The sequence below is a fragment of the Rhinolophus sinicus genome, chromosome 16 (genome assembly GCF_057876585.1).
Source record: "Rhinolophus sinicus isolate RSI-liver-muscle chromosome 16, RSI-T2T, whole genome shotgun sequence".
NCBI lineage: Eukaryota > Metazoa > Chordata > Mammalia > Chiroptera > Rhinolophidae > Rhinolophus > Rhinolophus sinicus.
This window is the reverse complement of record NC_142516.1, coordinates 38,251,054-38,275,997: the sequence shown is the minus strand read 5'-3', so window position 1 is coordinate 38,275,997 and position 24,944 is coordinate 38,251,054. Positions and strand designations below refer to the sequence as shown.

General features: G+C 41.9%; 1 protein-coding gene across 2 annotated transcripts in view; it reads right to left on the bottom strand.

The window, feature by feature from the left end:
• Nucleotides 1-24,944, bottom strand: part of TLE1 (TLE family member 1, transcriptional corepressor) — an 84,323-nt gene that overhangs the window by 53,285 nt on the left and 6,094 nt on the right. The window contains exons 5-6 of one of the 2 annotated variants that reach the window (XM_019736679.3): nucleotides 2,896-2,958; nucleotides 1,233-1,337 (exon numbers count right to left, since the gene is read on the bottom strand). In XM_019736679.3, the coding sequence (XP_019592238.1) occupies nucleotides 1,233-1,337; nucleotides 2,896-2,958 (168 nt within the window). The remainder of the gene's footprint in view (nucleotides 1-1,232; nucleotides 1,338-2,895; nucleotides 2,959-24,944) is intronic. The other variant, XM_019736681.3, reaches the window with a different exon arrangement.

Below are 24,944 nucleotides of genomic sequence, written 5' to 3'. Positions count from 1 at the left end.
ACTAAAGGGGGAGAAATGCAGAGCGTGGATGGGGGGGAGGGAGGAGAGAATTGTTTATACAGAGCTAAGCTGTCAAGTGTAATAAAGCAGCTTGAATAAAATTTAAGCTGAAAATCCACTGAAGCTCCCCATTTCAGGGAGGAAAAAGCTATTAAAAGGAAATGAAGGTCACCCTCCCAGTTTATTTCACCTAATTGACTGCCAATAGCTTACCACAGGCAACCCGACTGCAGATCTGCAATTGAGAAACTGATGAAAGGAGAGTTTTCAAGCTGAGGCTCATTCTTTAATCCTCCTTGGCTCTTATGTTTTTTTCTCCATCTCCAGTTGGGATGTAATTTTAAACCCTGATGGATTAACTGGTTCCATTGTCTATGGCCGTCATTGGACTATGGCACTCTTAATCCGTACAGCAGCATGTCTAATTATCATTACAAAGTGTCTGAGGGAACTATAAAGACCAGCAGGGCATCTTCTCACAAGCAATTAACATAAATTGATAAATGAGTGATTTGAATCCGCTCAAGGCACTCACATATGAATAAAATCAGAAAGGATGGTCCCTTGTTTCAGCTACTTCTTTCACTTAATCTGGAAGGGCAGAAAACCTGAGAACCATCCTGGAGTCTGTAGTAGGGGGTGGAGGGAGTGAACTCATGCAGGGGAAGGACCACACCATTCACCAGGCTCATTAATGCAGAACAAACGACTTGTGATTGACAGCCAGCCACCAGTGAGGAGCACCCCTGAACTCAGCATAGGAGAGCAGAAAGCTGGTGGAAGGCTAGAGGGCACTAGAGCAGACAATGATCACTGCGCTTCAACAGCAAGAGTGTTCTTTTCTTTGGGGTGTGACTTAAAAATTCATGGAAGAGGCACATGAAAGAGAAAGAGCAGTTATATAGGTTCTAGTACCCTAGAAAGCACAAGGCAGAAGCAAAGATAACCAAATGAAATGGTCATGCTGAGACTTGTCTTGACCTTACTATGATTTAAAGTTACAGGACAGAATAAGGAAAGAGTTTAAAACTCTAACCTAAAGCTTTTCTTTTCTGCTGTCATGTCCCTTATACTCATCTCTCTTCCCCTACACACCTCAGCATACCTGACACTCCCTCCTCCTCCCAACCTTATCTAATAGGTCAGTTTTAAGCTACACAGTATTATATTTACACATAGACAGACAGATAAAGCCATCAAATTAATAAGAAATGAAAGCTGGTTATACACACTGTAGGAGGTAGACCTGGTAGGCCACGTACCCCGATGATGGCATTCAACTCTGCCATGGTCACCTGTTTGGCACGTTCGACAGCCTGCGCCACCTGTTGTTGATGCTTTGAAAACAATGAGAAAAAAAGTGTCAGCAAGGCAGCCAAGAACTTCACACTGTACCTTCCCACCGTAACAACAAGAAGACAAAGGCCACATACAATGCACATTGAAGTATAATACGAACTTAAATGCAGTTTCTCGAGCACACATTATTTCACAGAACACATGCCCAACAGGAAAAGGAAAACAGAAACGTGCTCTTCCCTTATTTATAACCAACAGCAGTGGCCACTTCACTTCTTATGGGAAAATTTGGCTTGAAATGGTAGAAAGTCGAAAAGGACAACAAAAATGGTAACCTGAGGTCTTAGAAAATAAACAGTATGGGATTTGGAAGATCACCTTGGTTTGCAGAAGGGGTTCACTCTGAAAAGTTTGAGCAGGTAAAGCTTGCAGCCATTTTAAAAAGCCCATTTTGATACTTAAAACGTAAGCATTAAATCTGTGATCACTTCTCTAGTCAAAAAATCCCAACCCACTAGTTTTTGGAAACTCGGGGGATTTCTCTCCTTCTTTAGTCTTTTAGATTTTTCTCCCTCCACATGGGAAGGCAAGGACCCCATTCTTAGTCTGCAGGCTGGGAACGCCCTGCACAGCTCTCAACTCCACTCACAAACACAGAGCACGTCTTTGGCTTGGGAGGCACGAGACTATAGCAGAGACCACAATTACTAGAGTCTAACAAACAACAGGGCTCAAAAGGCCAACAAATCTAAATTGTAACATGCAGTAATGCTACGCTGTTACGCTGGCGGAGGCTGCCCTAACAGCACAGGTGGCACTATCCAGCACAGAGCAGTAGATGCCAACTAAACAGACACCCAGCATTCCAGCTCCGAGTTCAATAAGCTTTGCACTCTGTCTCAAGATATATGCATCTGTACGCACTTAGAACAGTTTAGCATTTATGAACTTGTAACCAAAAGTAAGGTAAACTTTAAGGCCAAACCAGAATAGACTGGTTTTGAGTCAATTACAATAGATTACTCCTTAAGAGCTTTTCTCCCTCAAGATATTAAGGATAAACCTCTATGACTTTTACCTTAATAAAATGGAGGTAGACCTGGTGGATCATTATATGTGTACATAACTCTGTAATATAAACACTTATTTTAAGAGCATTAGCTTCCACTCCCTCCATGAACAGCAGGAAGTCAACCACTGTACACGTACAAATGAAATACCTGCTTCCATGGTCAAGTCAACTCTTCTGGGATCATTTTTAACAGCCAGTCTAAGAAAAGATCTCCAGAGAAAGGACACCGGTAATCATCAGCAGCTACCAAGCCTATACGCCTCCTCAAAGAAAAGCTTTATATCTGATAGTCATGTTGCAGTTTTCCACAGAAAAAAATTAATTTGAGGGTTGAGCTATTGTCCCCACTTCTACAGTGTGCCCTCAGATCTGTTAGATGGAATAGCAGGGGGTTTACACACTTCAGCTGGAACAGATGTTCTTCACACTTGTTCCTTGTGATAAAATTAACATCTTAAAACTAGCTAATTTGCAAACAGAGAAGCAACATAATTGCACTTTAACAGCTGAACAGTTTTACTTACTTCCTGAGACAGAAATGGGATGACTTGTGCACAAATCGTATTCAATCTCTTGGCGATTTCAGTCTATAAAGACAAAGCCATATAAATGTTTAGTATACTTCATAATCAGTGCAGAAAGATAAAACTTCATACCCAACACTTGAGCCCTCCACTACCTCATTCTTGAGGGCATAAAATTGCTTTCCCAGGCTAAGTTACTAATATTTATCTTGAGATAAACAGTAGATATTAATCCCACTTGCAAAGTAAGACATAACTGCACGCTTTATTGTTCACTTAAATAAGAGATAATGAGTAGTTTAATTGAATTGGAAACTCTACATGGTGTAAGGCTATATGATCATTTAACCTGGTGATTGCAACCCCATTTGTATACTTATTCAATTATGGCGTTCCACGGCACATTTATGTAGTTAGAGCAAGTTCATTCACACTGGTGTCACCAACCAGCGGAGCAGCAGCACTGCCAAAGCAGTCCAGCTTTCAAGAGAAGTCTAGAGGGAGACAGAGCTGAAGAAAGCAGCCCACAGACCTCCTTTCCACTTGTCTCAACTCTCACAATGGAAACAAGACTTCAATGTTAGTTGCTTTCACTAAGTCTCAAAATTTCAAACAAGCCAAGAAAATACTGCTGAAACAAAACAGAAGTCCAGAGGGACAGTCACGTGGAGACATTCTGGGTATCTGTAGTTTCACCATAATTCAGAATCAAATGTGAAGACCTCACTGACAGGGCCCATGGTTCCGCTGAACACGACAAAACATGCCCTGCATGTTGGCAGCACAGGCTGTTTAAAGAAAACCGGAAAAGTCTCTGCTCAGTTCCAATCCACAACATCCTTCTACCACAAGGGCCAAACTGGAATGGAGGGAAGAAAGCGTGCTGTGCTTCCACCCTAGGGTAGACTCCACCTGCCTGTCCCACCTCTGACACCTGCCAGCAATGCAAAGCAGCTCTGCTTTCCTCGAACTTTGAAGAGTCATCCCAAAAGAGTCCCAGCTTCAACCTTATTTATTTCATCATTCACTGTCAATGCTTACTAATGCCGCCTCTGTTAGTGAATTAGGCAATGAAAAAGATCACGAGAAGAAAATTATGAAGCATGCAGCCATGCTCTTGAGAAATAGGGCATGGAATGAGCGAGATAAAGTAGAAACCTCAGAAACCATATAATCAAGTACATAAAAAAGAGCTGCCTTTTGTCCTCTTAAGATGGTTCTAGTTAACTGAGCAACAAGGCCTTTGGTTTGATGGGATTGGATTTAGGCCAACCCAACTCAATTCTCCCTGACCACCAATGAAAAAGGGTTCCATTGGAAGAAATGCAGTACTAGAAGGGGAAATGACTGGTATAGAGAGCAAACCCACGACCTTGCTTCAACCAGCAGGGCAAACAGATCTATGCAAAAAGGGTGCAGCTGTCCCAGGTGCAAAAACAGAACTGGGCAGCCCCACCCAATTCATCTGATCACAGCCACTCACTCCAGCTAACTCAAGGTCATGGCTCTCCTCGAAAGTATGGGCAGGTGTCCCTTTCCTTTGCAAGGGTGTTCTGCACCATGTATTGGGGATATGTAAAGAAGTAGTAATGCCCTTCATGGACTCTTAGGTCCTTGCTCCCTGCTCCCTTGCTACCTGCCTTACATCCTGACAGCATTTCCCCCTTCTCCAAAATTTACTTAAGGTTTTCCAACGTTAAAAAAGATTAATGCTCACTTTAAGCACACACAGCTATATATAAACACAACATTTTTATGTCGTGTTTTATGTCGACATTTTATTTTATTTTAATGAAAGTTAAAATAACTGTGGGGGGAGAGCCCCAGAAAGTAGTTTCCAGGCTCTCGGCCTCACATAGACAGGTGTTGGCTCAGGTAGTAAATGGCCATCAACTGTGATTGGATGGCCATCAGCTGTGGCTAGTTGGCCGTCAGCTGTAACCAGTGAGCCACTGGCCACTAATATAACTGCCGTGGCTACGCTAGCAGAGAAAAATGGGGGTTAGCAAGAAGATGGTGGCTGAGCCTTCAAGCGGCGCAGTGAGGGTTGAGAGTTGTGTGGCTCCTGTTTCTTGTTTCTCCAACCCAGCCACCAGCGAGAATATAGTGATATGACTCCCCTATCTATGGCTCCGTGGGTGTTCCTTTTTGGCCTCACCACATCTTGCGTTCTCTGGTGTGGGGAGCGGGAGCAGGGACCCCGCAGGCCGCCCTGCATGACACTGGTGTTTAAAATCTCCTAATATTTATATTTCACCTAATTTTCCACAATTAAAAATTCTGTCGAATAACCGTCTACATAGATCTCTAAAAGGAACCCCTAAAAGTCAAACTGCTAGGTCAAAGTGTATGCATATTTTTAATTATAATGCATCTGCCCAGCAGAAAAACTCACCAATTTACATTATTGCCAGTCTATGAGGATGGCGTTCTCTCCCACCATGTCAATATTAGGTTTTGTTGACCTTTTAAAAAATCTTTATCCAACAGATTAAAAAATAACCTCACTTTTGTTTGCATGACTTGGATTTTTCCTGAAGTTAAACATCTTTTCATATAGTAATAGTATTTATTGGCCCATTGTATTTTTTCCTTTCTCTATTTTTCCTTTGGTATTTATTCATCACTGTCTTTTTAACAGTAGTTCTTTCCATATGACAAATGACCCTTTTCCATAGTTTTTCCAGCCCCACTTGTCTTTCAGCCTTGCTTACTATGGATTTTTCACTCTGCGTAACTTTAAGTTTTTATGTGGTCAAACTAAAGAATATTGTGCCTATGTTCCTGGTCTTGGGGTCAGAATTAGAACATCCCAAAATTAATAGAAGCCATTCTTAATTTTCTTGTAGTGCTGCTATGGTTGTACTTTCTCTACTTAAGTATTTGACCTTGATGAAATTTATTTTGGTTTTTGAAGAAAAGATGATCTTTAATTAATAATAATATGTGTTATATTACACAGGCTTTAAGGTAAAACTGAATTTAACTGTCAAGGGATGATAGTTAAGAACTGGTGTGAACAGAATGAACTCGTAAACCTTTAATAATATTAAAATTATTAAAAACAAAATAAAAGAAGAACAGATTAAAGCATAGATAATGTAAGTTGGGTTAGAGTAGGTAAGACTGAAACAAGAGGAAGAAGGTTAAAGATCAAAGCTCAAACTGATGACTAAACATCAAAGGCCATACGATCTGTTCTGGAGATTCTAAATACGTGGTACCTTGGTTTTCAAACGTAATCCGTTCCAGAAGACCATTCGAGTTCTGAAACATTCAAAAACAGCTGACAGCTAGGCCTCAGGATCTTGCACTCAGCGGAAGCCACGTGACATGTTCGACTTCTGAGGCGTGCTCGAAAACTGAGGCATTTACTTCCGGGTTTACCACGTACAAGAACCAAAATGTCCGTCAACGGAGACGTTTGAAAACCAAGATACTACTGTACTAAATGGTTTGGAGAAGAAATGGAAATACAAACAGAGGAGGGCCTTTGCGAGCTGTCTCTTCCCTCTGCCAGGTCTCCAAACCCGAATCTTAAACTATCAAAATCAAGTGAGCTAGCTTTTGAGCAAGGAAAACTAAATTCAAATCTTACCTCTGGTTTACCTTGAAATTCCCTGAGCTGCCCTGGCTTCTCTGTAAGGAGAGTACATACCTCCAGGCAGCATGAGGATGCCACTTGTTTCCCTGACAGTACTTTGTTAAGTTCTAAAATATCACCATCACCACAGGAAGGTTTCAGAAACACTTTTCCCAGACCTTAAAATAGTCCAAATAGCAGCATAAAAACTGACAACAGTCCCTAAGTATTATCTCCTGCTGCAATGCAAGAGTATTCTTATAACTGAGCACAAATTAACAAGGAGTGTTTTCCACCCCTGCTTCTATTCCTGACCACATAGTTTACAAGCAGGTTAAACTGGATATTTGACCCTGCTTAAGCAAGTATTAGGAAAGTTCTGTAATCTTTCCAGACTGCCTTCTACATCTTCCAAAGGCTAGAGAACTCCAGTGGGAAAAAAACTTCAGGCCAACTGTATTTTCCACCTAGAAATCATTTTCCTGACCAAAGCTGAAGACATATTTGGTACATTTATAGTCATAAATGCTTATAAACTTCCCTTGTGCCTCTATTTTTGATACCATGTAAGACAACAACATTTAGTCAGCATTCAAGAGCTATGCCCAATTCAGATTTTCATGGAAGCTTTGTGCCCAGAAACTCACACAGCTGGGTAAAGGCCCCACCACCAAGCCCTCCCTTCATGGAGAGCCACCACCCAACTGAGGCAACAGGAAGCAGGAGTCCAAATTATCTGTTCGGAACCATCTTTTATTCTCCTTGCCAATGCCAACTGCCCTCACTGACTTGCTTATGATAACAGTGTTGGTCCTCATAATCCAAAAACTTGGGGTTGCATCTCGGCGAACCAGGACTAGGTGTCCTTAAGTCACTTCAACTGCTGGGCCACAGGACTCTTATCACCAATCTACTTCAGCGTTCCATCAAAATCAAGTAAGCTAATATGGAAACTACAGCTGAATTATTACAAAGAGACAAAGAGCTGTACTCTTATCCCAACCCTTCAAGGCCTGCCTCACATACACTTAGAAACTGCCACCCTCCGCCCCCCACCAGCACACAAACTTCTCTAGGTCCTTCAAGGTCGCCCACAGAGTTCGCTATCGTCTGGGAAACTAAGCCTACATCTTACATAATAAAGCTTCCGTACAGATTCTAGCAGCTGCCGGCAGGAGTCTTTCCAACCCAACAAGACCGGAAGCATGAGAACAAGACTCCAACTAAACACTGTGACAGGCTCCTTGCTGTGCCCTCCACCTCTGTCACTGACCACAGAGCACACAATCGACAGGCTGTAAAGGGAGGCTTCATAGACTAAAACAGAATCCCCGCGCGCCCTCAACTCAGCAATCAAGATACAACCAGATGAACCATTACGAAACAATGTCAGAATGAGGCTCTGTTTATACCATGTTTCCCCGAAAATAAGACCAGGTCTTATATTAAGGTTTGCTTCAAAAGACGCATTAGGGCTTATGTTCAGGGGATGTCATCCTAAAAAATCATGCTAGGACTTACTTTCCGGTTAGGTCTTATTTTCGGGGAAACACGAAAATAGTAGTGAGAAATCATATCTTAGGTCAAAAAACAAAATTCAACTGAGTAAATTTGAAGATCTCATTGGCTTTATTCAGTGATTCATGAAATAGGGCAACATCCGACCTAGCAAATAGAAAGAAATTCCAAAGAGCTGTACAAAAGGAAAGAGAGGGGGCGCAAAAAGGAAATTATTAGCAAAGAATGCATTATTTCAGGCAAGGTCGCCCACCTAAGGGGAATGGAGGATTACCTCACTAACGCTGCTGACCAGGTAATCCTAGGCTGACTGGTTAAAGGTTACGTTCCTGGGAGAGGCTGAAACTGAAATTAGGTTAGGTAATAAGTCTTGGTTTGCTGACCTGGGGCTTAGCATAAGCGACTCCATTTTGGGCCTGTTGTTTCGGTTTACACTTAATAGGTGTAACATTCACGTACCTGTATATTTTAACTGAATTAAATATGGTCAAATACCTCAAAGGCCAAGAATGAACCAAACCCTGGTGTACTTTGCAGGGCTTTTAAATTGAAGACATGCTCTGGGCATATGAACTTAAGTTTTAAGATTTTATGATTCCTAAAAGCTCGACTCCCTATTCCTACTCCTTACACCTCATCTAATTACAACACTGAAGAGGCCACTCCCCAGTGTCTGCCCACTTCTCCACTACACACAGAGTAACATATAATGAGTGTTGTTTGAAGCTCAAAACAGGGTGAGGACTGCTTAAGAGTAATTGCCCATGGTCTCAAAGCAATCCAATGGCACCTTGCCCAAAGTCAGCTTAGGGAGGGGAAACTCCACCACCATTAAATTGCAAATTGATGGATCATAAAAAATGCTGCTTATGCTGAGGGCTGGCAAACTCATCTTTTGGTTTCCTTGAACCTAGCAGGAAGCCAAGAGAAAAACACAGTGGAGTGTTGGTAAGAAGTGTCTGGCAACAGATAAACGGGCAAGAACATGAAAACAAAGTACACGTAGGAAAATAAATAGATAACGTCCAAATCCCTCTGACTAGAAGTTTCTGAGTCTGTGAAATGACGTTCAATACAGAAAAACAGTGTTCAACCTTACCAGCAACCAAACAAAATGCAAATTTGATTGTAAGGTACGTCACTTTAAACCAGTTATGTTAGTTTATTTTTAAAAATTTAATAAAATACAATGATGATGAGTCCTCTGGGAAACTGAAACAATGCTAATGTTACTGATGGCAGAGTAAATTGGTAGTCGTCTTGGAAAGCAATTGGGCAGTGTGTTTCCAGAGCATGAAATTATCCAAACCCTTTGGTAAGAATTTATTGTAAGGAAATATTTCAAATGAAAAGCATTCCATGCATGAAGCTGTTCACTGCAGCATTAGTTTCAAAGCAAAAGAGAAAAAGCCAGGTAAAGATGTTAACTGCAGTTCAACACATCACAACTATCTGCAGAGATTCTGAAAAATGTTAACATTTGCCCACCTGAGAAATCAGTTACCTAATACTAGAACAGTTAAATAATACACTGCATCAACCCAGAGGCAAGGCAAGTAACTATTAAAGTTATATTCATGATAATGATGCTTAAATGGCCAGCACATTTACTGAATGAAGCAGGAGGGGAAGAATAAAGGTGTGATGTTTAGTGTGCCTGTGTGTTTTTACAACACACGCCTGTGGCCAAGGACTGTTGATACCCAAAATAAAAACAGTGATTTTGCTGTGGTAGTGGGTACTGGTGACTTTTTCCCCTCCAGTGACCTTGTGGACACCACCCTTGATTTACTGTCTAAATGTATTATTAAACTGGGAAGGGAAAAAGGGGCTGTCAGGCTGCCACGCCTGTGACTAACAGTGACACTGAGTCACAACAAGGCTGGCAAACCCTGAAACTATTTGGGTGCCCAGCCCTCTTACAATCCTCAGTCACATGTGGAGAAACCGACTTCTGAAGGAAATGACTTGCTCAAACTCATAAAGCAAGATTAGAAGCCACATTCTCTGCCTCGTCCTTTCTCCAGGAAGTGGAAGTGGGATATTGGAACTTACTCAAGACCAGAAATAAAGCTGATAAACTCAGCCTTGTTTTGCAAAGCAATGGAGCCCAAACAGGACTCGACAGCACAGGGCCACGGCCGTGTCATCTCCGGCCCAACAATGGTACCACAAGCAGCAGCCCCAGTCTGTCAGCGACAGGGGCACTGTCCCCTTGCTGCCCTGGCGGCAGTGTTCTGCAGAGCAGAATAGGCATCTTGCAGGGGACCTCAGGTATAAATTGCAAACCTTAGATAAGTCACAGCCCAAGTATACTTCAGTCCTCTCTCTCCTTCACCGGCAGAGAGAATTAGTGCATTTGGCCCTAATAGCAGACGATCTGGCCCACCAATAGAGCAAAGTCCACAGAAACGCACCCACAAATACATTTCTATTTCCTGAAGATGACATCTGATACACCTAGATAAAAATTCAAGATGTTTGAACAAAACCACGTACCCAAAACGACATACGCAAAACACTGCAATCTTTCAACGCACCCCTCCCCTTCATACGAGGGGGAAAGGTTTCTTGGCCTAGAACCTCCTTCAGAACACCCTCTATTCAGCAGATTTACTGTCTCCCACCATAGCAAGCTTCACCAGTAGTCTCATGAAAAGGCAATCTTACCTTAAATTCTAACGCACCACTGTGACTTTCTATTTAAAACATAATTATGTCAATAAAATGACTAAGCACGTTTGGGAGACATCCAAATGAAAATAACTTGGGGTATCTTTACCAAGTCGAGGTTATAATGGTTCATGAGGTTATGAGTAATCCTCAAACATAAGAGTGTATTGGGATCACCGGAAAGACTTGCTAAAATAATAGATGGCTAAGCGACAGTTTTTGAGTCAACAGGTCTGGGGCCCCAGCATCTGCATTTCTATCAAGTTCCCAGTGATCTGCAGTTACTGGACTAAGAACCACAGCTTGAGGAGCTGCTGCCATCCCTTAACCACGAAAGTGGCAGTCCACTGCTTAGCACACAGCAGGGTTCCTTACACCCACTCTCTATAATCTTCAATCCACACTGGTCCCCAGTGAGAATGGACTGACAGGTTAAAGAAACTTGCCCAGGGTCAGAAACAAGGGGGGGGGGGGGTCAGGCCTGCCTCTCACCAAAGCCTTCCCACAAGGTGATGGCAGCTTTCTCCACACATTTTTTACAAAACAAGACCAAGGCAAGAACACAAACCGGGGGTGTCAGAACACATTTGCCTACTGTGGGAAACAACCTTAAGCAGTATTCATTTAAATAATTCCACCCATGGCAATGTAATATCGCCCCTTCTTAAACCCTATGATTAAAACAAAACAAAGAGTACCAGATGACAGAAACCGTTTAGTGGCTCAATTAATCAGAACATAAGTCACCAATTACTGGCAGATAATAACTTTTGTGTTCCAACTCCCCCTCACTTGGCAGCTCCTACAGAATTCTAAATCTGAGCCCTTTCCAACTGGGCCCAGACTCTTCCTTCACTGCTCATCGTTCACACTGGAAGCTTCTCTGAAAACAAGGAGGGGTTAAAAGAAAGGGGAAAAAAACTTGCTGAAGGCTGCTGGGGGCGGAGATAGCAACACTAATTGCTCCCATTCTGTGGCTCCTCGAGAGACAGATTGCAGGGGCCTGCATCTCCGGAGAGCGGAGAAAGCTCTCGTGTCTTCTTCGTGGCAGCTCTCAGCAGAGCAACTCAAGTGCCCTTAATTGTTTATGTTCTTAATGCAGAGTCTCTTGAATGCATTCATTTTTAATAGCAGGCTTGAGTGTGGGGCCCATCAAAGAATGACAAAGCAACTCTATTCATTGGTTCTCCTTCCAGCAATGATGGTCTTTTGATTTATTTGCAAATGACAAGCTTGGCAGGACCCACTTGATGGCTGCCCTCATTTTTTTTTTTTTTTTTAAGAATTCAGTTGCACTTCCAAGATGAAGTTGAGTCTGCAACACTGTCTATTTGTGTAAATTTTTCCCCCTTCAGTTCCTTCTAATTAATTACTTAAATGTTTTGACCCAACTGTTGCCAAGCAGAGCGTTTGGGCTCTAATTTGTCATTTTGGTAAAGATGCATCCTTGACAAAAGCATGGCAGCTGTTTCAGTGCCTGAACAGCATATTTCCATTATTCAGAAGCCCTCATTATGAGGTTCAGAAAGTGCTGTTCAACACGAAATCGTACTGACTTGTCCCATGATGGAAAAAGACAGTTTTTGGCGACCTTACAGGAAAATGCACTGTTACGCCACCGAAGGTTTTTAAGACAAACTCTGCAGAGTGAGTCACAGAACACACCGTGAAGTCACCACGTATTGTTCTCAGAACAGAAAGAGAACAAGCCTCTCCTGGAACACACCCCAGCAAACCTACACGTTTCACCCTCTTCACAGGTCTTAGTCATGAGGGAGGGCATGAGAAATTAGATAATATCATACAATAGCAGGATCAGCGGGAGGCAAAGCCGACTGCATCACCATCATCGGAGGAAGGCTAAAATTACAATTAGGAAAATAAAATATCATTTGTAAAGACAGAGGCTACATGGGAATACCCAAAAATCAAGTTACCTCTGAAAACCAAATTGATGAGGTTGTTTCAAAATTTGTAACATTTTCTTTGCAGTGAAATTTAAAGCACTTCTTTTTCATTACAGCTACCTTTAGGCCTCTGTAACCTGTCTTTGGTTGGTACTGGTTTCCAACGGTCTACCATCACTATCTCCTCGCCTTCCATCATGACACAGCAAACCAGCACAGCACACTGCTCTCAAGCCCTCCTCTATCAGCCCCTCCCCACATCTCGGTAGGAGATCACTGGATAAGCAATTTGGGGTATTTCCCTAACAGGTTGGAATCTTCAGCCAATTCAGATGGTTGGGAGAGGAATTTCCTGCCTGAGGTGACCATGCTACAACTGAATGCCCCACACACATGAATGACACTCTTCTTCCAGAGCCAACTTCTTAAGGAAACCAGCATTCCACCAGGAGGCCTACGCCATGGATGCCATGTGGCATGGCCACAAAACGGCCGCAAGTTAGATATGTATGTGATGGAAAAGCCCCAGGGCAAAGCCATTGCTCAAGCCCCCAACTCATTCTCAGTCAGGAAGCCCCGACCCTGGGCCTTACTGCCCCCAGGCTGAGCTACTGGAGCTGTGGTCCTTTGGGAAAGAAGATAAGACTCCTGGCCTTCCCAGCTGGAAAGTGGGAATCTTTTTTTTTTTTTTCAATCAACATCATGTGCCAAGAAACCTGCAAAGCTCCAGAATGCAACTTACCCTCAGAGAAGCTAGCAGACAGAATTTAAGGGAGGGGACGCTACTGCAAACTGAGAGTCTGCCTCTGCCTTGGTAACTACTGTACCCGGCATATGCCGGCATCAAAGACTGGGAGCTGCTTAGGGAAGAAGAGAACTTGTGCACATTGAAGTCAACAGTTGAGAAAAAACGATTTTCTCAAAAGCATCTTAGGTAATGATTAATAGGAAATCTGGAATGCTAGTGAAAATTTTCAAAACATAACCTTTTGGAAAAGCCTTTAAGTATTTAAGACGATGCTAAGTACCAGGATCCTAGATGAGAGACCTCACTACTGTATTAAAGATTCACAGAAGATTTACTCAGCAACGCAGGCGGAGGCAAACTGGAATATCATTGTAAACACAAATTATTCTTTAAAAAAATTGATCATTGTATCACAATGCAATCCACAGAGAAATCTAAGCGAGAGAGAAAAATCCACCATTTCTCCAAGATAACAATCAAGCTACTTTCCGGAAAAAAAGGTATTCTGTACGACAGAAAATTTATTCAGGGTCACATGGATTGACCAAAAATATATACATTTAAAAGTATGTCAAGGGTGACCTGTTAGCTCAGTTGGTTAGAGTGCAGTGCTCTTAACAAGGTTGCCGGTTCGATCACCACATGGGCCACTGGGAGCTTCTCCCTCCACAACTAGATTGAAACAACTACTTGACTTGGAGCTGATGGGTCCTGGGAAAACACTTAAATAAATAAAAGTTAAAAAAAAAAGTATGTCAAAGAAAATCCTGGGATACCCTTATGCCCAGTCATTTTAATTTACAATTTTAAAATGATACAGTGTTACAATGTATTGTCTAATATATGCTGGGGAAGCATTAAATAAGTAGAACCCACAGTCACGGAAGTGAGAACAATTTACAAACCAGGGGCCACCAGAAGTTACCACTCCTGTAATTCACCAGTTATTTTACCAGTGGACAAATCAATGTATGTGTTCGCATGTTTTTAGAAAGCATCCCAGATATTATTCCATTAATTATGTAGGTTCAGAACATGTCAATTCTTGTTTCCCAGAGCACCAGAAACCAAATTTAACCCACGTATTCTGTTACACCAGTCTGCCCTCACAGGGTTCCCACAGGGCTGGGCTGGTTCAATAATGCTGAGCTCCTTCTGGAAGAACAGTATAGACTTCCTGCCATTTGGACTGTGAAATACAGTAATCCACCAGGGAATAAAGGTCAATGTTGCACTTTTGGTCATTACTGAATCATTTGAGATGATCTGTGGTGAGGATGAGAGGAAAATCGAAGGCTGTGAGAACGCTGCAAATGGCTTGACCTCAGACCAATTTTCATCTCCATCTGTCTAATAGACATATGGATAAAAAGCCCTCCCTCCTTCTGGGCCACTCGGCTGTTTTCAAATCTGTGGCCCAAGCCAGGAATCAGTTAAACAATACATTAATAAAGGGAAATAACCTTCTAAGCCCCAGACTGACGCTTACTCAGGTTTTAGGGCATCAGACTGTTTCCTAGTCTGCAAACAGGCCTGCAGCAAAGTAGAAATGTTAAGGAATACGGAGAATTATCTGCAGTGCACAGGCATGTGCCAAAATCTCCTTATTCATGCATGCAAATGTATGCATACTTACACCTCCACCCCCACCAAAAGACATCCACAAGATGTCTCTTAGGTCTGCTAACATACACACAAAGGAAGCCAGCAGTTCCCAAAACTGCATGCTGCTGCGAAATCAATCTTTTTTCAAGTGTCCAATTAATGCTGCTTAATCATTATTAAGGCATTTCAATCCTTAAATACAAAATATTCTTGGGAACCCAGAACCTAATTATCATTTAAACGATGGAATCAATGTTAATATCCCAACTTTATACTAATACTCCCCTTTCCTGGTTTGGCCGAGCTACTTTTTTAAGGTAATGGTGTGCCATATATAAGTTTAGGCACCCACAGTATATCAATGTCAAACAACATCGTGTCAAGCTAAGATTCAATTCAGGTAAGTGCCACTGCCAAATTTTCTTGTTCCCAGACGGGCTTTAAGATTATTTTATTGCTTAAAATTTAATTTGTTCCAACTCGTGTCTCCATGACAACGTTGGCTAACCCTGCAAATCATTTGGGTAATTGGATATCTTATCTTTCTATTGCTCTCAAATCGAATGATTCTGCTAGAATTGTAACAGCCAATCAAATTTACAGTCCTCCTGAGTAATAGACTTGGAAAAGTAGCCACATTCATCTCCTTTTTACAGCCATATTAACCAGTCTGTGACAAACAGTAGAATCTGGTCTTCAAACTACACTCCAAATTATAAATGGTGTCAATACCAATATTCTCACAGTGCAAAGTCTACTCAAAAACCCCTTCCGTTTTATACTGTTTTGAAAAGCATCAACTGGTACTCATTCCGTACAAACTTAAGCAATTTCAGTACTTTGAGGGATAAACTGACAAGAGTAACTCAAAATCACAGCTTTTGAGGGGGTCTCTGACCTTGTGGCAAAATAATGACCAAAACAACGGCTGCAGAAGATTATAGTGTATACTAACACTGATGTGGCTGAGGCTCTTTAGGTGGCTAAAACATATTTGATCCATTGGTCAAGAAATAAGAATGAATACAGACTTAACAACCAGTTCAAAAGCCCCTGTACCCTTAGAGAAATCCGCCTAGTCAAAATGTGACACCTCCTATACTTCACTTAATTCATGAATATCACAGCATCCAAGTTAGTCAATTATGGAATAGATATCCTACACGATTCAAAAGTCAGCAGTTCCCCTCTTGAGTTACTGGTATGATTTTGGCCTTTGGTCAGCTAAAAAGTACAGAAGTTGGATACATTACAGTGGTCCAAGTCCAATCTTCTTGGTAGCTGTGCAAGGAGATTGGCTCTGTGGGAGCTCACGGCCCAGGCACTGTAAAACAGCCAGCCGGCTTACAAATGGAAAGGGCTCCAGAACCCTGGCCAACTGGCAGGCTGAGGGGGTTGTCAAGAACCCTGTGCTGCCCTCCAGACATTCAGGACTTCAGGGCCGCTTCTTAAGCTAATCACAAAGAGAGCAATGTGGAGCTTCTCAGCACACAGATGTCAGCAGACAGCCGAGCTTTTAAGCAAGTGTGAGAGCAGGTTCTGGGCACAATTTGTCTGAGCTGTGCCATCCTTTATCCCAAATACTTACAAAGACAACTAAGTTTCTACTATATCGTGCTTGGCAATAAGTGTCAATAACCTAAACTTCCAGTATGTGTAATCCCAATGGTCCTGCTTTTCTCAAACCTTGTGCATTTTCTTTCTCTGTTCCCCCAAATATTAGCACACAGCAGCAGCTGTGGATGTGACAGCCCACAAAAATCTCAAGCCCATGATCTACATGGAGCACATAACACAATTACCTATTCAGAATTTTTCACAGAACCTTACAAGTTGTAATAGCCAAAAGAAAACTTTATGTATGTGTACTTCATCAAGGCTGGTGACTTTTTCTTTCTCTAACCGAACAACAACTTAGCCTTGTAAATTCATACCCCACCCTTTTTTTTTTTCAGGATAACAAAGTCTCTTCAAATAAAGAGCTGGATTTTCCACATTAGAATTAAAAGAAAAGAAAAATCAGAAATAGACCTCCCATCCTTTATTCTGCCAAAACTCACTTCAATAAAATGAACTAAATCTTCTTTGCTGTTCATCCATCCCCTTAACTGAAAAAACACAACTCTATTCTCATTGACAGTTATATTAACTACTTATGGTTGCTGCCTTCCAAGGACACATTTTGCCCGTTTGGCCCAAATAAGGCATTTTAATTCCTCTAGACACCTTAAACAACAGGCTGCCAATAGGGGCTTCATTTAAAAAAAAAAAAAAGAAAAGAAAGTTTCCTTATGAGCCTAAGGTAAATGCTTCTGATCTTAGAAGAAAACAAACAAATAAAAAACTTCAGGGAAAATAATAAAAAGTGAATAATTCAGATGGAGGGAGGAAAGCTGAACTTGGAAAACCAAGATGGGAGCGTGGCCTAGAATTCCCACAACAGGGGTTAAAGGGGTCAGTAACAGATTTACAGAACAAGCTCTAGAACAGCTATCCTCACAGTGCCCAGTGCCAGGCATCATTGTAACTGCTCCGGCAGATAGAAACTCACTCAACCCTGGTAACTACCTACCTATGGGGTAGGCGCTGTCTTCATCCCCTAACCTACCAGCCTACTAACTGTTTTGTGAGGAGGAATAATTACCATCCACACAAAGGGGGGCTGGAAGGATTTACAGAGAGCTCCTACAGCACAGTTCCTAGGGCACTGGAAACTCAATGGGTGAGGGCTGGTAGACTATTCTACTGTCCAGAATAAGCTTCCTCTATAATAATCAACCCAAGAAGCTGACTTTTGAAAGCCAAAGCTGAAAATAACAACTGTCTGAGAACCCAGCGGGCACCTAGCGCTGTGAGCTGCAGGGGACTGGTGGCCCATCCCCCATCCTTCTTCTCTCCATACCAGACCAAGATGCAGATCAATGTTAAGACCCCCTTTCCTAAACCAAAAGAGACCTTTTTATTTTCACTCACTAATCCACAGAAGCCTTTCAAATGGCACAAATAAAGGCAGCTGCATTTTGTTCTCAAAATCAATTTTCTCCCCAGCCATCAAGTAGATGTTCCCGCACAGAGAAAGAACAGCCCTTCCCTTCTAATTCAAAAATCCATACTGCCATTGCCCTTGCAAACTGCTAAACAAGCAGTATCGGCAAGTCACTTGTGTTCTGTAATATATTTTCTGCAAATCCCAATGGCTTGCCTCCTAATGCAGTTTTCTATTGTGTCTGTGCGTGTCAATACACTGGCTGGTCACCTTACTTGTAAGACGCGATGACTGGCTGTTTGCTCAAGGCATCAAGAGGGCGCCCAGGGGGGAGAAGTGGGAACAAAAACTGCGCTCCCGGAGGCCCCCTGCCTTGGAGAGCCGCCTCAAAGAGGTTTTGTTTTCTGGTACTTCACACCCCTCTACACCCAAGGCCTCTGTGGCCAACTTAAATTCTCCACTAGGACAATTTTCAGCCACACAAAGTCCAAGGTCAGAGTCCTTTTGCACAATTATTTCCCACTTTCCTACCTCAGAACACAAAAGATATTTCCCCCAGCAAATATGCTGATTGCATCTTAAGGGTACATTACAGAGGCCAAAATGTAGGAGGGCTTGGGAGAAAGGAAGTCCAGCTTTCCTGTTTAAGTACAAATCTCTGCTTTCAGGTGACAGCTGAAAAAGACAGCACCTAAGCACCATATAATGGTAGATCGCCTAGCACACCCATGCCAAAAACACAAAGGGCAAGTCTTGCAGGAAAACGTTGTAAACCCCTGTTAAGATGGAATTCTTAAAATGTACTTGGAGAAAATTCCTCCTCCACATATCAGTCTAAAACAGGGTTGGTAGCTAAAGAAAGGCCCGGCGCTCTAACAAACCCTGTAAGTTTTCCAGAATTAACACTTTCTAAAATTAGTCATTTATTTATTCTGAAGGGAGGAGGGGGGCAAAAGCTCTATGTAAGATATCTGACAGGCAGATATTACAAAATGTTAATTTATAGACTCCTGGTATCATACAGGTGGGTACAATATGGGTGTGCACTGTGTATTTCTTTCTCCATTTCTGTATTTGAAATTCTTCATAATAAATTATTTGGAGGGCGAAGGGACTATATAAAGACTGTAAGTAAATAATCAATGGGTACAATCATTATTATTAAGAAACCTGGCAACTAAGTCAAGTTTAATGCCTTGGCTGAAGCTTGTAATGCAACTTATCCACAACTCTATTAGGGCTGTGGACAACCTTTGGAGATAAGCAGAGGTTCCAGCGGCAGTGATTCACTCACACACTCAATTCACATGGACACCCAAGCCTTAGCCACATGCTACTTCTGTTTTCTCTCTTCGTAGTACAAACCCAAATATACTACTATAATTAAACTCCCCATTAAGAAGCCTCAGTGATATTCTGACTATAAATCACTTTTCCAAAAGGAAAGCAACTGAGCAAATGTGGTTAGATGAGATTATTAGAACTGAAGTCCTACAAAACATGTAGTGAAATCAAACAGATTTCATTCTTCATTTTCATATAAGGACCCATACTCTTGATTCAGGTTTTTAATCTGGGTTCCATGGACTGGCTGAAGAATCCGACCATGTCCACAAAGAGTCACAATTGCTGGACAAAGCTACTATGTAGGATTTTTTGTGCCAAGCAATTTGCACCTGATTTTCATATGGGTTCAGGATCTAAAATGGTCACAACTACCACTCTTCATAAGGCGCATACTAAATGCTACTTAAGTGCCTACCCTGCCTGACTCACTCACTGGCAAGGGTAGGTGTAAGTCTCAAACTCAGGCATCAAGCAAAGTGCAGCCTAGCTGAATAACAAAAGAAGCACATGAAAAAACAGAAATCAGAGCAAAACTACGTGGTGTGACAGCCTCCTATTGGAGCAGTCATGGAAGGCCTTGAAGTAAACATGCCGCGTTGTTATTGGAACTGGACCTTGAAGGCTATGGAGGGAGGCCATGTGCAGTGTGACAAAAAGGCCCGGGGGCTTTCAATAACGAAAACAGAAAAACACAAGACATATTTTAGGCACAAAGAAGATACCCCTTTGGCTGGATTAAAGGACCTGGAGGGAAGCGGGAAGAGGTGGTCAAGTGAGACTGGCCGGGACCCTCGTCAGGGTCAGACCCAGAAGGTTGTCGTGATGGGCAGAGGCAATTACTGAAGTAGGAAGTCAAAATTAGAAAGAACAAACATACCAAGGAGGCCAAAAGACCCAAGCGCCTAAAGGTGTTTTGCGTTCACCGTCATAAAGATGCTCCCTTTCCAGGGTCATAGTTCCAACGCAGAGTGAGAGTTTGAAATGTAGGGCTAGTGCTCCGGAGAGCGGGTGTACCCGCCGGCCACACAGGACAAGCCAATGGGTGCACTGAGAATATGAAAACTTTTATTTTAATCCCTTTGTTTAAAATTTCCTTTTATTCTAAATGTATACAATATATTACTGTGCTACTATGTTTAGATAATTTATAAATTTATAAGTAAACAAGTCTGGTGATATGTTTTCAAATTTTTTACTGACAGGTTGCATAAAAGACAACAGACTAATAATCTGGTTAGATCAGTAATAGCACTAATATCAAACCCAGCCTAGTATTGCATTTACTTCAGCGATTTAACAAATTACATGATTTGGACACACTAGTTCATGTACACCTACATTTTGAGAAACAAATGATTCCACTTCATCAAGTGAATAATGAATGTCTAATGAATATCTGCGAGGTGTGTATACAACTCTAATTCCCCCAGTGTGCACAGTGATGTACACCCACACGTAATAGCAATTTTTCTGTTTGGCAGATGAAAAATCAATTCAATACACAGAATTCCCATTGGTTCTTCCTCCCAGTTTTTTCCTTATATGCAAAATGGCCTTTACTCTACCCTTTTTTTCAGCTAACATATTTTGTGGTCAAAGAATGACTAAGTGGCCAATACTACAAAAAAAACTAAAAAATTCCCTTGTTGTACCTAGTATGAGAAAAATGTGGGGAACGGGGTAAACAATATGCTCAGTTATGATTTTATGTTGCTTTAAAGCAGGTAAATTGAATTAAACTTTAAAATGATTAAAAACTGAATTGTAAAATAATGAAATATAGATTTGTGTGAAATCATAGGTTATTTGATAAAACTTTGTGTCAACATTTCTTGGACTTTCATAAAAAGTGTTGGGCGACTGGGCAGTCTACAAACTGGGTAATTCTGTAATCATAGTTTTGCAAACAATTTTAGAAACCATTTTTCCTTTAACCAAGTGAATGGTAATACGTGAATATCTTAATTTATGTTAAAATTTCAATGTAAATTTTTTCATTTTTCAGATCAAACCACCATGTCTCTCTTTCTCTTTCTCTCTCTCTCTCTCTGTCTCTCTCTCTCTCTCTCTCTCTCTCCTTAAAACACCAAAACATGGAACGATCCCTATAGCACATTTCTCACTATAGAACTTATCAATTCCATTAGTGAGGACTATTTTGAAGGTATAAATGCCTAATCTTGTCAAATAAGCCCACTGACCAAAACAGCTGTCTAAAATTTAATTAAAAGCCATATACCAAACATTCCACATTAAAGTTCTGAGAATTTCAATTTTTAAACATCTGAAGCAACAGTAAGCAACTGGGACACTGGGGCTGCGGGGATGGGTGACAGTCAATCAAAGCCTTGATGAAAGCCCAGGCAACTTCTTAGTTTCCTCCAATTTAATCCACTTCTGGAGACCACAAAAGTTTAATAATAGAAGAGGAAAGACTCAGATCTATGGAAACTTAAAATGGTTCCATGAGCCAGTAACTGAATATATCTTTACCACAGAAGATGATTTACTTAAATGTTTGCTAAGGGAACAGATTTTCTTTCTGTGTTTCTTAATAAACACTATTTGGAGGAATATCTTAAATTCTCTGGCCCAAGACTCCTCAATTGATACAGACAAGGTGCTGGGTCCCGGTGGGGGTGCGATGTGACTCCCCTATCATGAAATGAACCAGACTTTAGAACCTGCCTAGTCTAACCCCTCGCTTTACAGAGAGGAAAACCGAGGCCCAGGCAACTTGTTAATGACTTGCCCATTCACTAATCAAAGTCCCTAATTAGTTGGGACCTCACTGAAGTATTTTACACCACGTTAGATCCTACAAATCACAGCAGCTCCCAAGGGGCCATTCATTCTACCTCTTCTCTGCTCTTTGACCCCGCAATTTGCTTCCGTGGCCTCAACCCTGTTCCCAACCCTCCCTGGTCCTACGTTTATATAATATTTTGTTCCTCTTGGAGTTTTTTGGCATCAATTTTGAATTTTAAAAATACTGTTTATCTAGAGTACTAAGTTTTTTGACACTTTCCCTAAATTCTGTGCCCTAGGCAACTGTCTCATTTGCCTCACTCTAGTCAACCTTGGACAGAAAACAGCAACTAGCCCAGCTTTGGAGGGTTCAGGTAGGTGCAGGCTAAGTAGTGAGGACTCCGCCCTTCTCGCTGGTAAAAAACAAAGCTAATCTTGCACCTCAGAATCTGGGCTCTCAATACACAGGGAGCTTTATCTCTTTTAACTTATGCCTGTAAAGGACAGGCCTGGCTAATGAATATGAGGTTGGGGACCACTCCAATCCTGATGACAGCTACCCTCTTTGTATTACAAAGCTATTAACACCTGGTGGAGCTTAACTCTAAGTGCCTACACTCCAGCTGGTCATTTCCCATTGAGACACTGACTTAGAAAAAAAAAATCTCCAAGTGAGAAACTGTAGACAGAAAACACAATTGGCTGAAAAATAGGAAGAAAGGTAATCCCTAACAGTTCCATATAAACACTTTTAAAAAGTACTAAAAACAGCTTATTTTTTAAGAGAAACTTTAAAGTACATATCAAAACTGTGAAAAGAGTTTCACTCCAAAATTTACACGGTCTGAAACACTGTGTTTTCTGAAATACTGCATGGAGCTTGGAAATGTTAAGCTCTCACCTGAGTTTTCCTTTCTCCTCTCCTTTCCCACCCCATGACATGATTGTTGAAAACAATTTTCCTTCCAGAGCTAGTCCTTTCATTTATTTTTAAATTCTTCAACGTCCTGGAGAGCCCCAAGCACTCACTCTGCCTGCTCTTCAGGAGAGTACAAGCAGAGAGAAGACAAAGTGACTGATCAAACTCACTGTGTTGCTGGGTCTCAACCAGGAGTCCTGGCAACGTGTTTCAAATTTTCCTTTGTTCTTAAAAGTATCTTAACCTGCAGAAGGTATTGCTCGACTGGTTACAACTTTCTCCCTACCCATGGCTGTGGCCCTGTAATGCAGGGTCTGAGCTTCCACTCCTGGCAGGTGAATGCAGGATATGGTGAGGCCAAAAAGGAACACCAACAGAGCCACAGGTAGGGGGTTCGTACCACTATATTCTCCATGGCGGCTGGTCGAGACACAAGAAGCAAACATCAGCAATACCCCAACAAGGGGTCTTCCTGCACCATAGTCTTGCTGGAGGCCGGGCGAGACATAGGAAGTAGGATTTGCACCATCTGCCATCTGCACTTGCGAACCGCAATCCATCCGCCCTTTCTAGCGTAGCCACAGCAGTTAGATACAAAATAGTGGCTAATGGCTAACTGGTTACAGCTGATGGCCATCTAATAACCAGGTCAGCACCTTTCCACGTGAGGCCGAGAGCCTGGAAACTGCTCTCTGGGACCCCGTCCCTACAGGCCCCCACAGATCAGTCAGTACTGCTGATTTTCATAACTTTTAGGATGCGTCCCGAGCCCCAACGGCCTGCCAATGTGAAGCTGGTCAGCACAAAGAGTGAGAAGCGGAGAGACACGCAGCTAGGTAGACCTGAGTCACTATGCCAAAGCCCAACAATGATTCTGCCACTGGCCTCACCCTCTAACAGCAGTAGAATGGGTAAAGGGAAGAAAAACTGAATTGGGGATCAGGTGACCCAAACTCAAGGTTCAACAGGTGTTCAGCAAAGCGCAGACTCTGAACACATACCCAAGCTGCAGGCAGAGCAAAACACCTAACCAACCTACTTCACAGGGTGAGGCAAATCACTTTTGAAAACCGGTAAGTGCGGTACAAATTCAAGCCACTAATGACAACTTTAGGGTATGGCTGCATCAACCTGCTGAAAAGACAGGCGAGTGGGGCAAATAAAAGTTTATTTATATATTTATAGTGCACCTTATTGCCAAAAATATCAAATGAAATAATATCATACCACAGGAAAAAACAACAACACTTTAAAATTCACACTGCCAAACACGAGGCACAGACCTCAAAACAACTAGATTCACGTGAACTCAAACACTGGGGGTATCAGAACTGCCTGAGTTTTTCGTGAGAAGTCTGCACCTCTCTTATATAGAGATAGCTGTAGTGTAAGATCTACCTGGAGAGAGATGACCAAGCAGAGATCTATAAAAGGCTCAAAGAAAAAAAAATCATTTTAATGCTGCAATAAAAGCTTTAAGTATCTATTACCATCCCTATGCCTTTGACTTTTCAGTAACCAGTCACAAATGGGAGCGGAGCAAGTAAGGGGAAGGCTTATCAGGAAGTGTTGACACAACATAAACATGGGCTGCGGGCACCAAACCAAGGAAGGAAACCACAATCATACCATTTTTGATTTGGACACACTTCTACCTTTTTTTTCCCAGATGGAAAAATCTGGGGAGACCTGACATTGAAATCTGTAAAACTCACTCCTTCGACAAACCCGCTGAAAGGTAGGAAGGGAGAGCAGTAGTCACACAGGAGATAAATCTTAACATTAAAGCTCTCTCCACAGAAAGTTTCCCCATCACTGCATTTTTTCAGTAACAAAGATGTTGTCAGAAATGACAATTTTTTGTGTCCCCTGATGATGCCTTGCTAGCATTTGGTTATAAGCCATAAAGCAGGACTAATTTCAGCCTGTCAGGAGTCTCGCTAATGCCCAGTTTCCCCCTAGAGAGAATTCCTGTCAAATCTAATGAGAGCTCCAAAGGCCCTCTCTACAATATA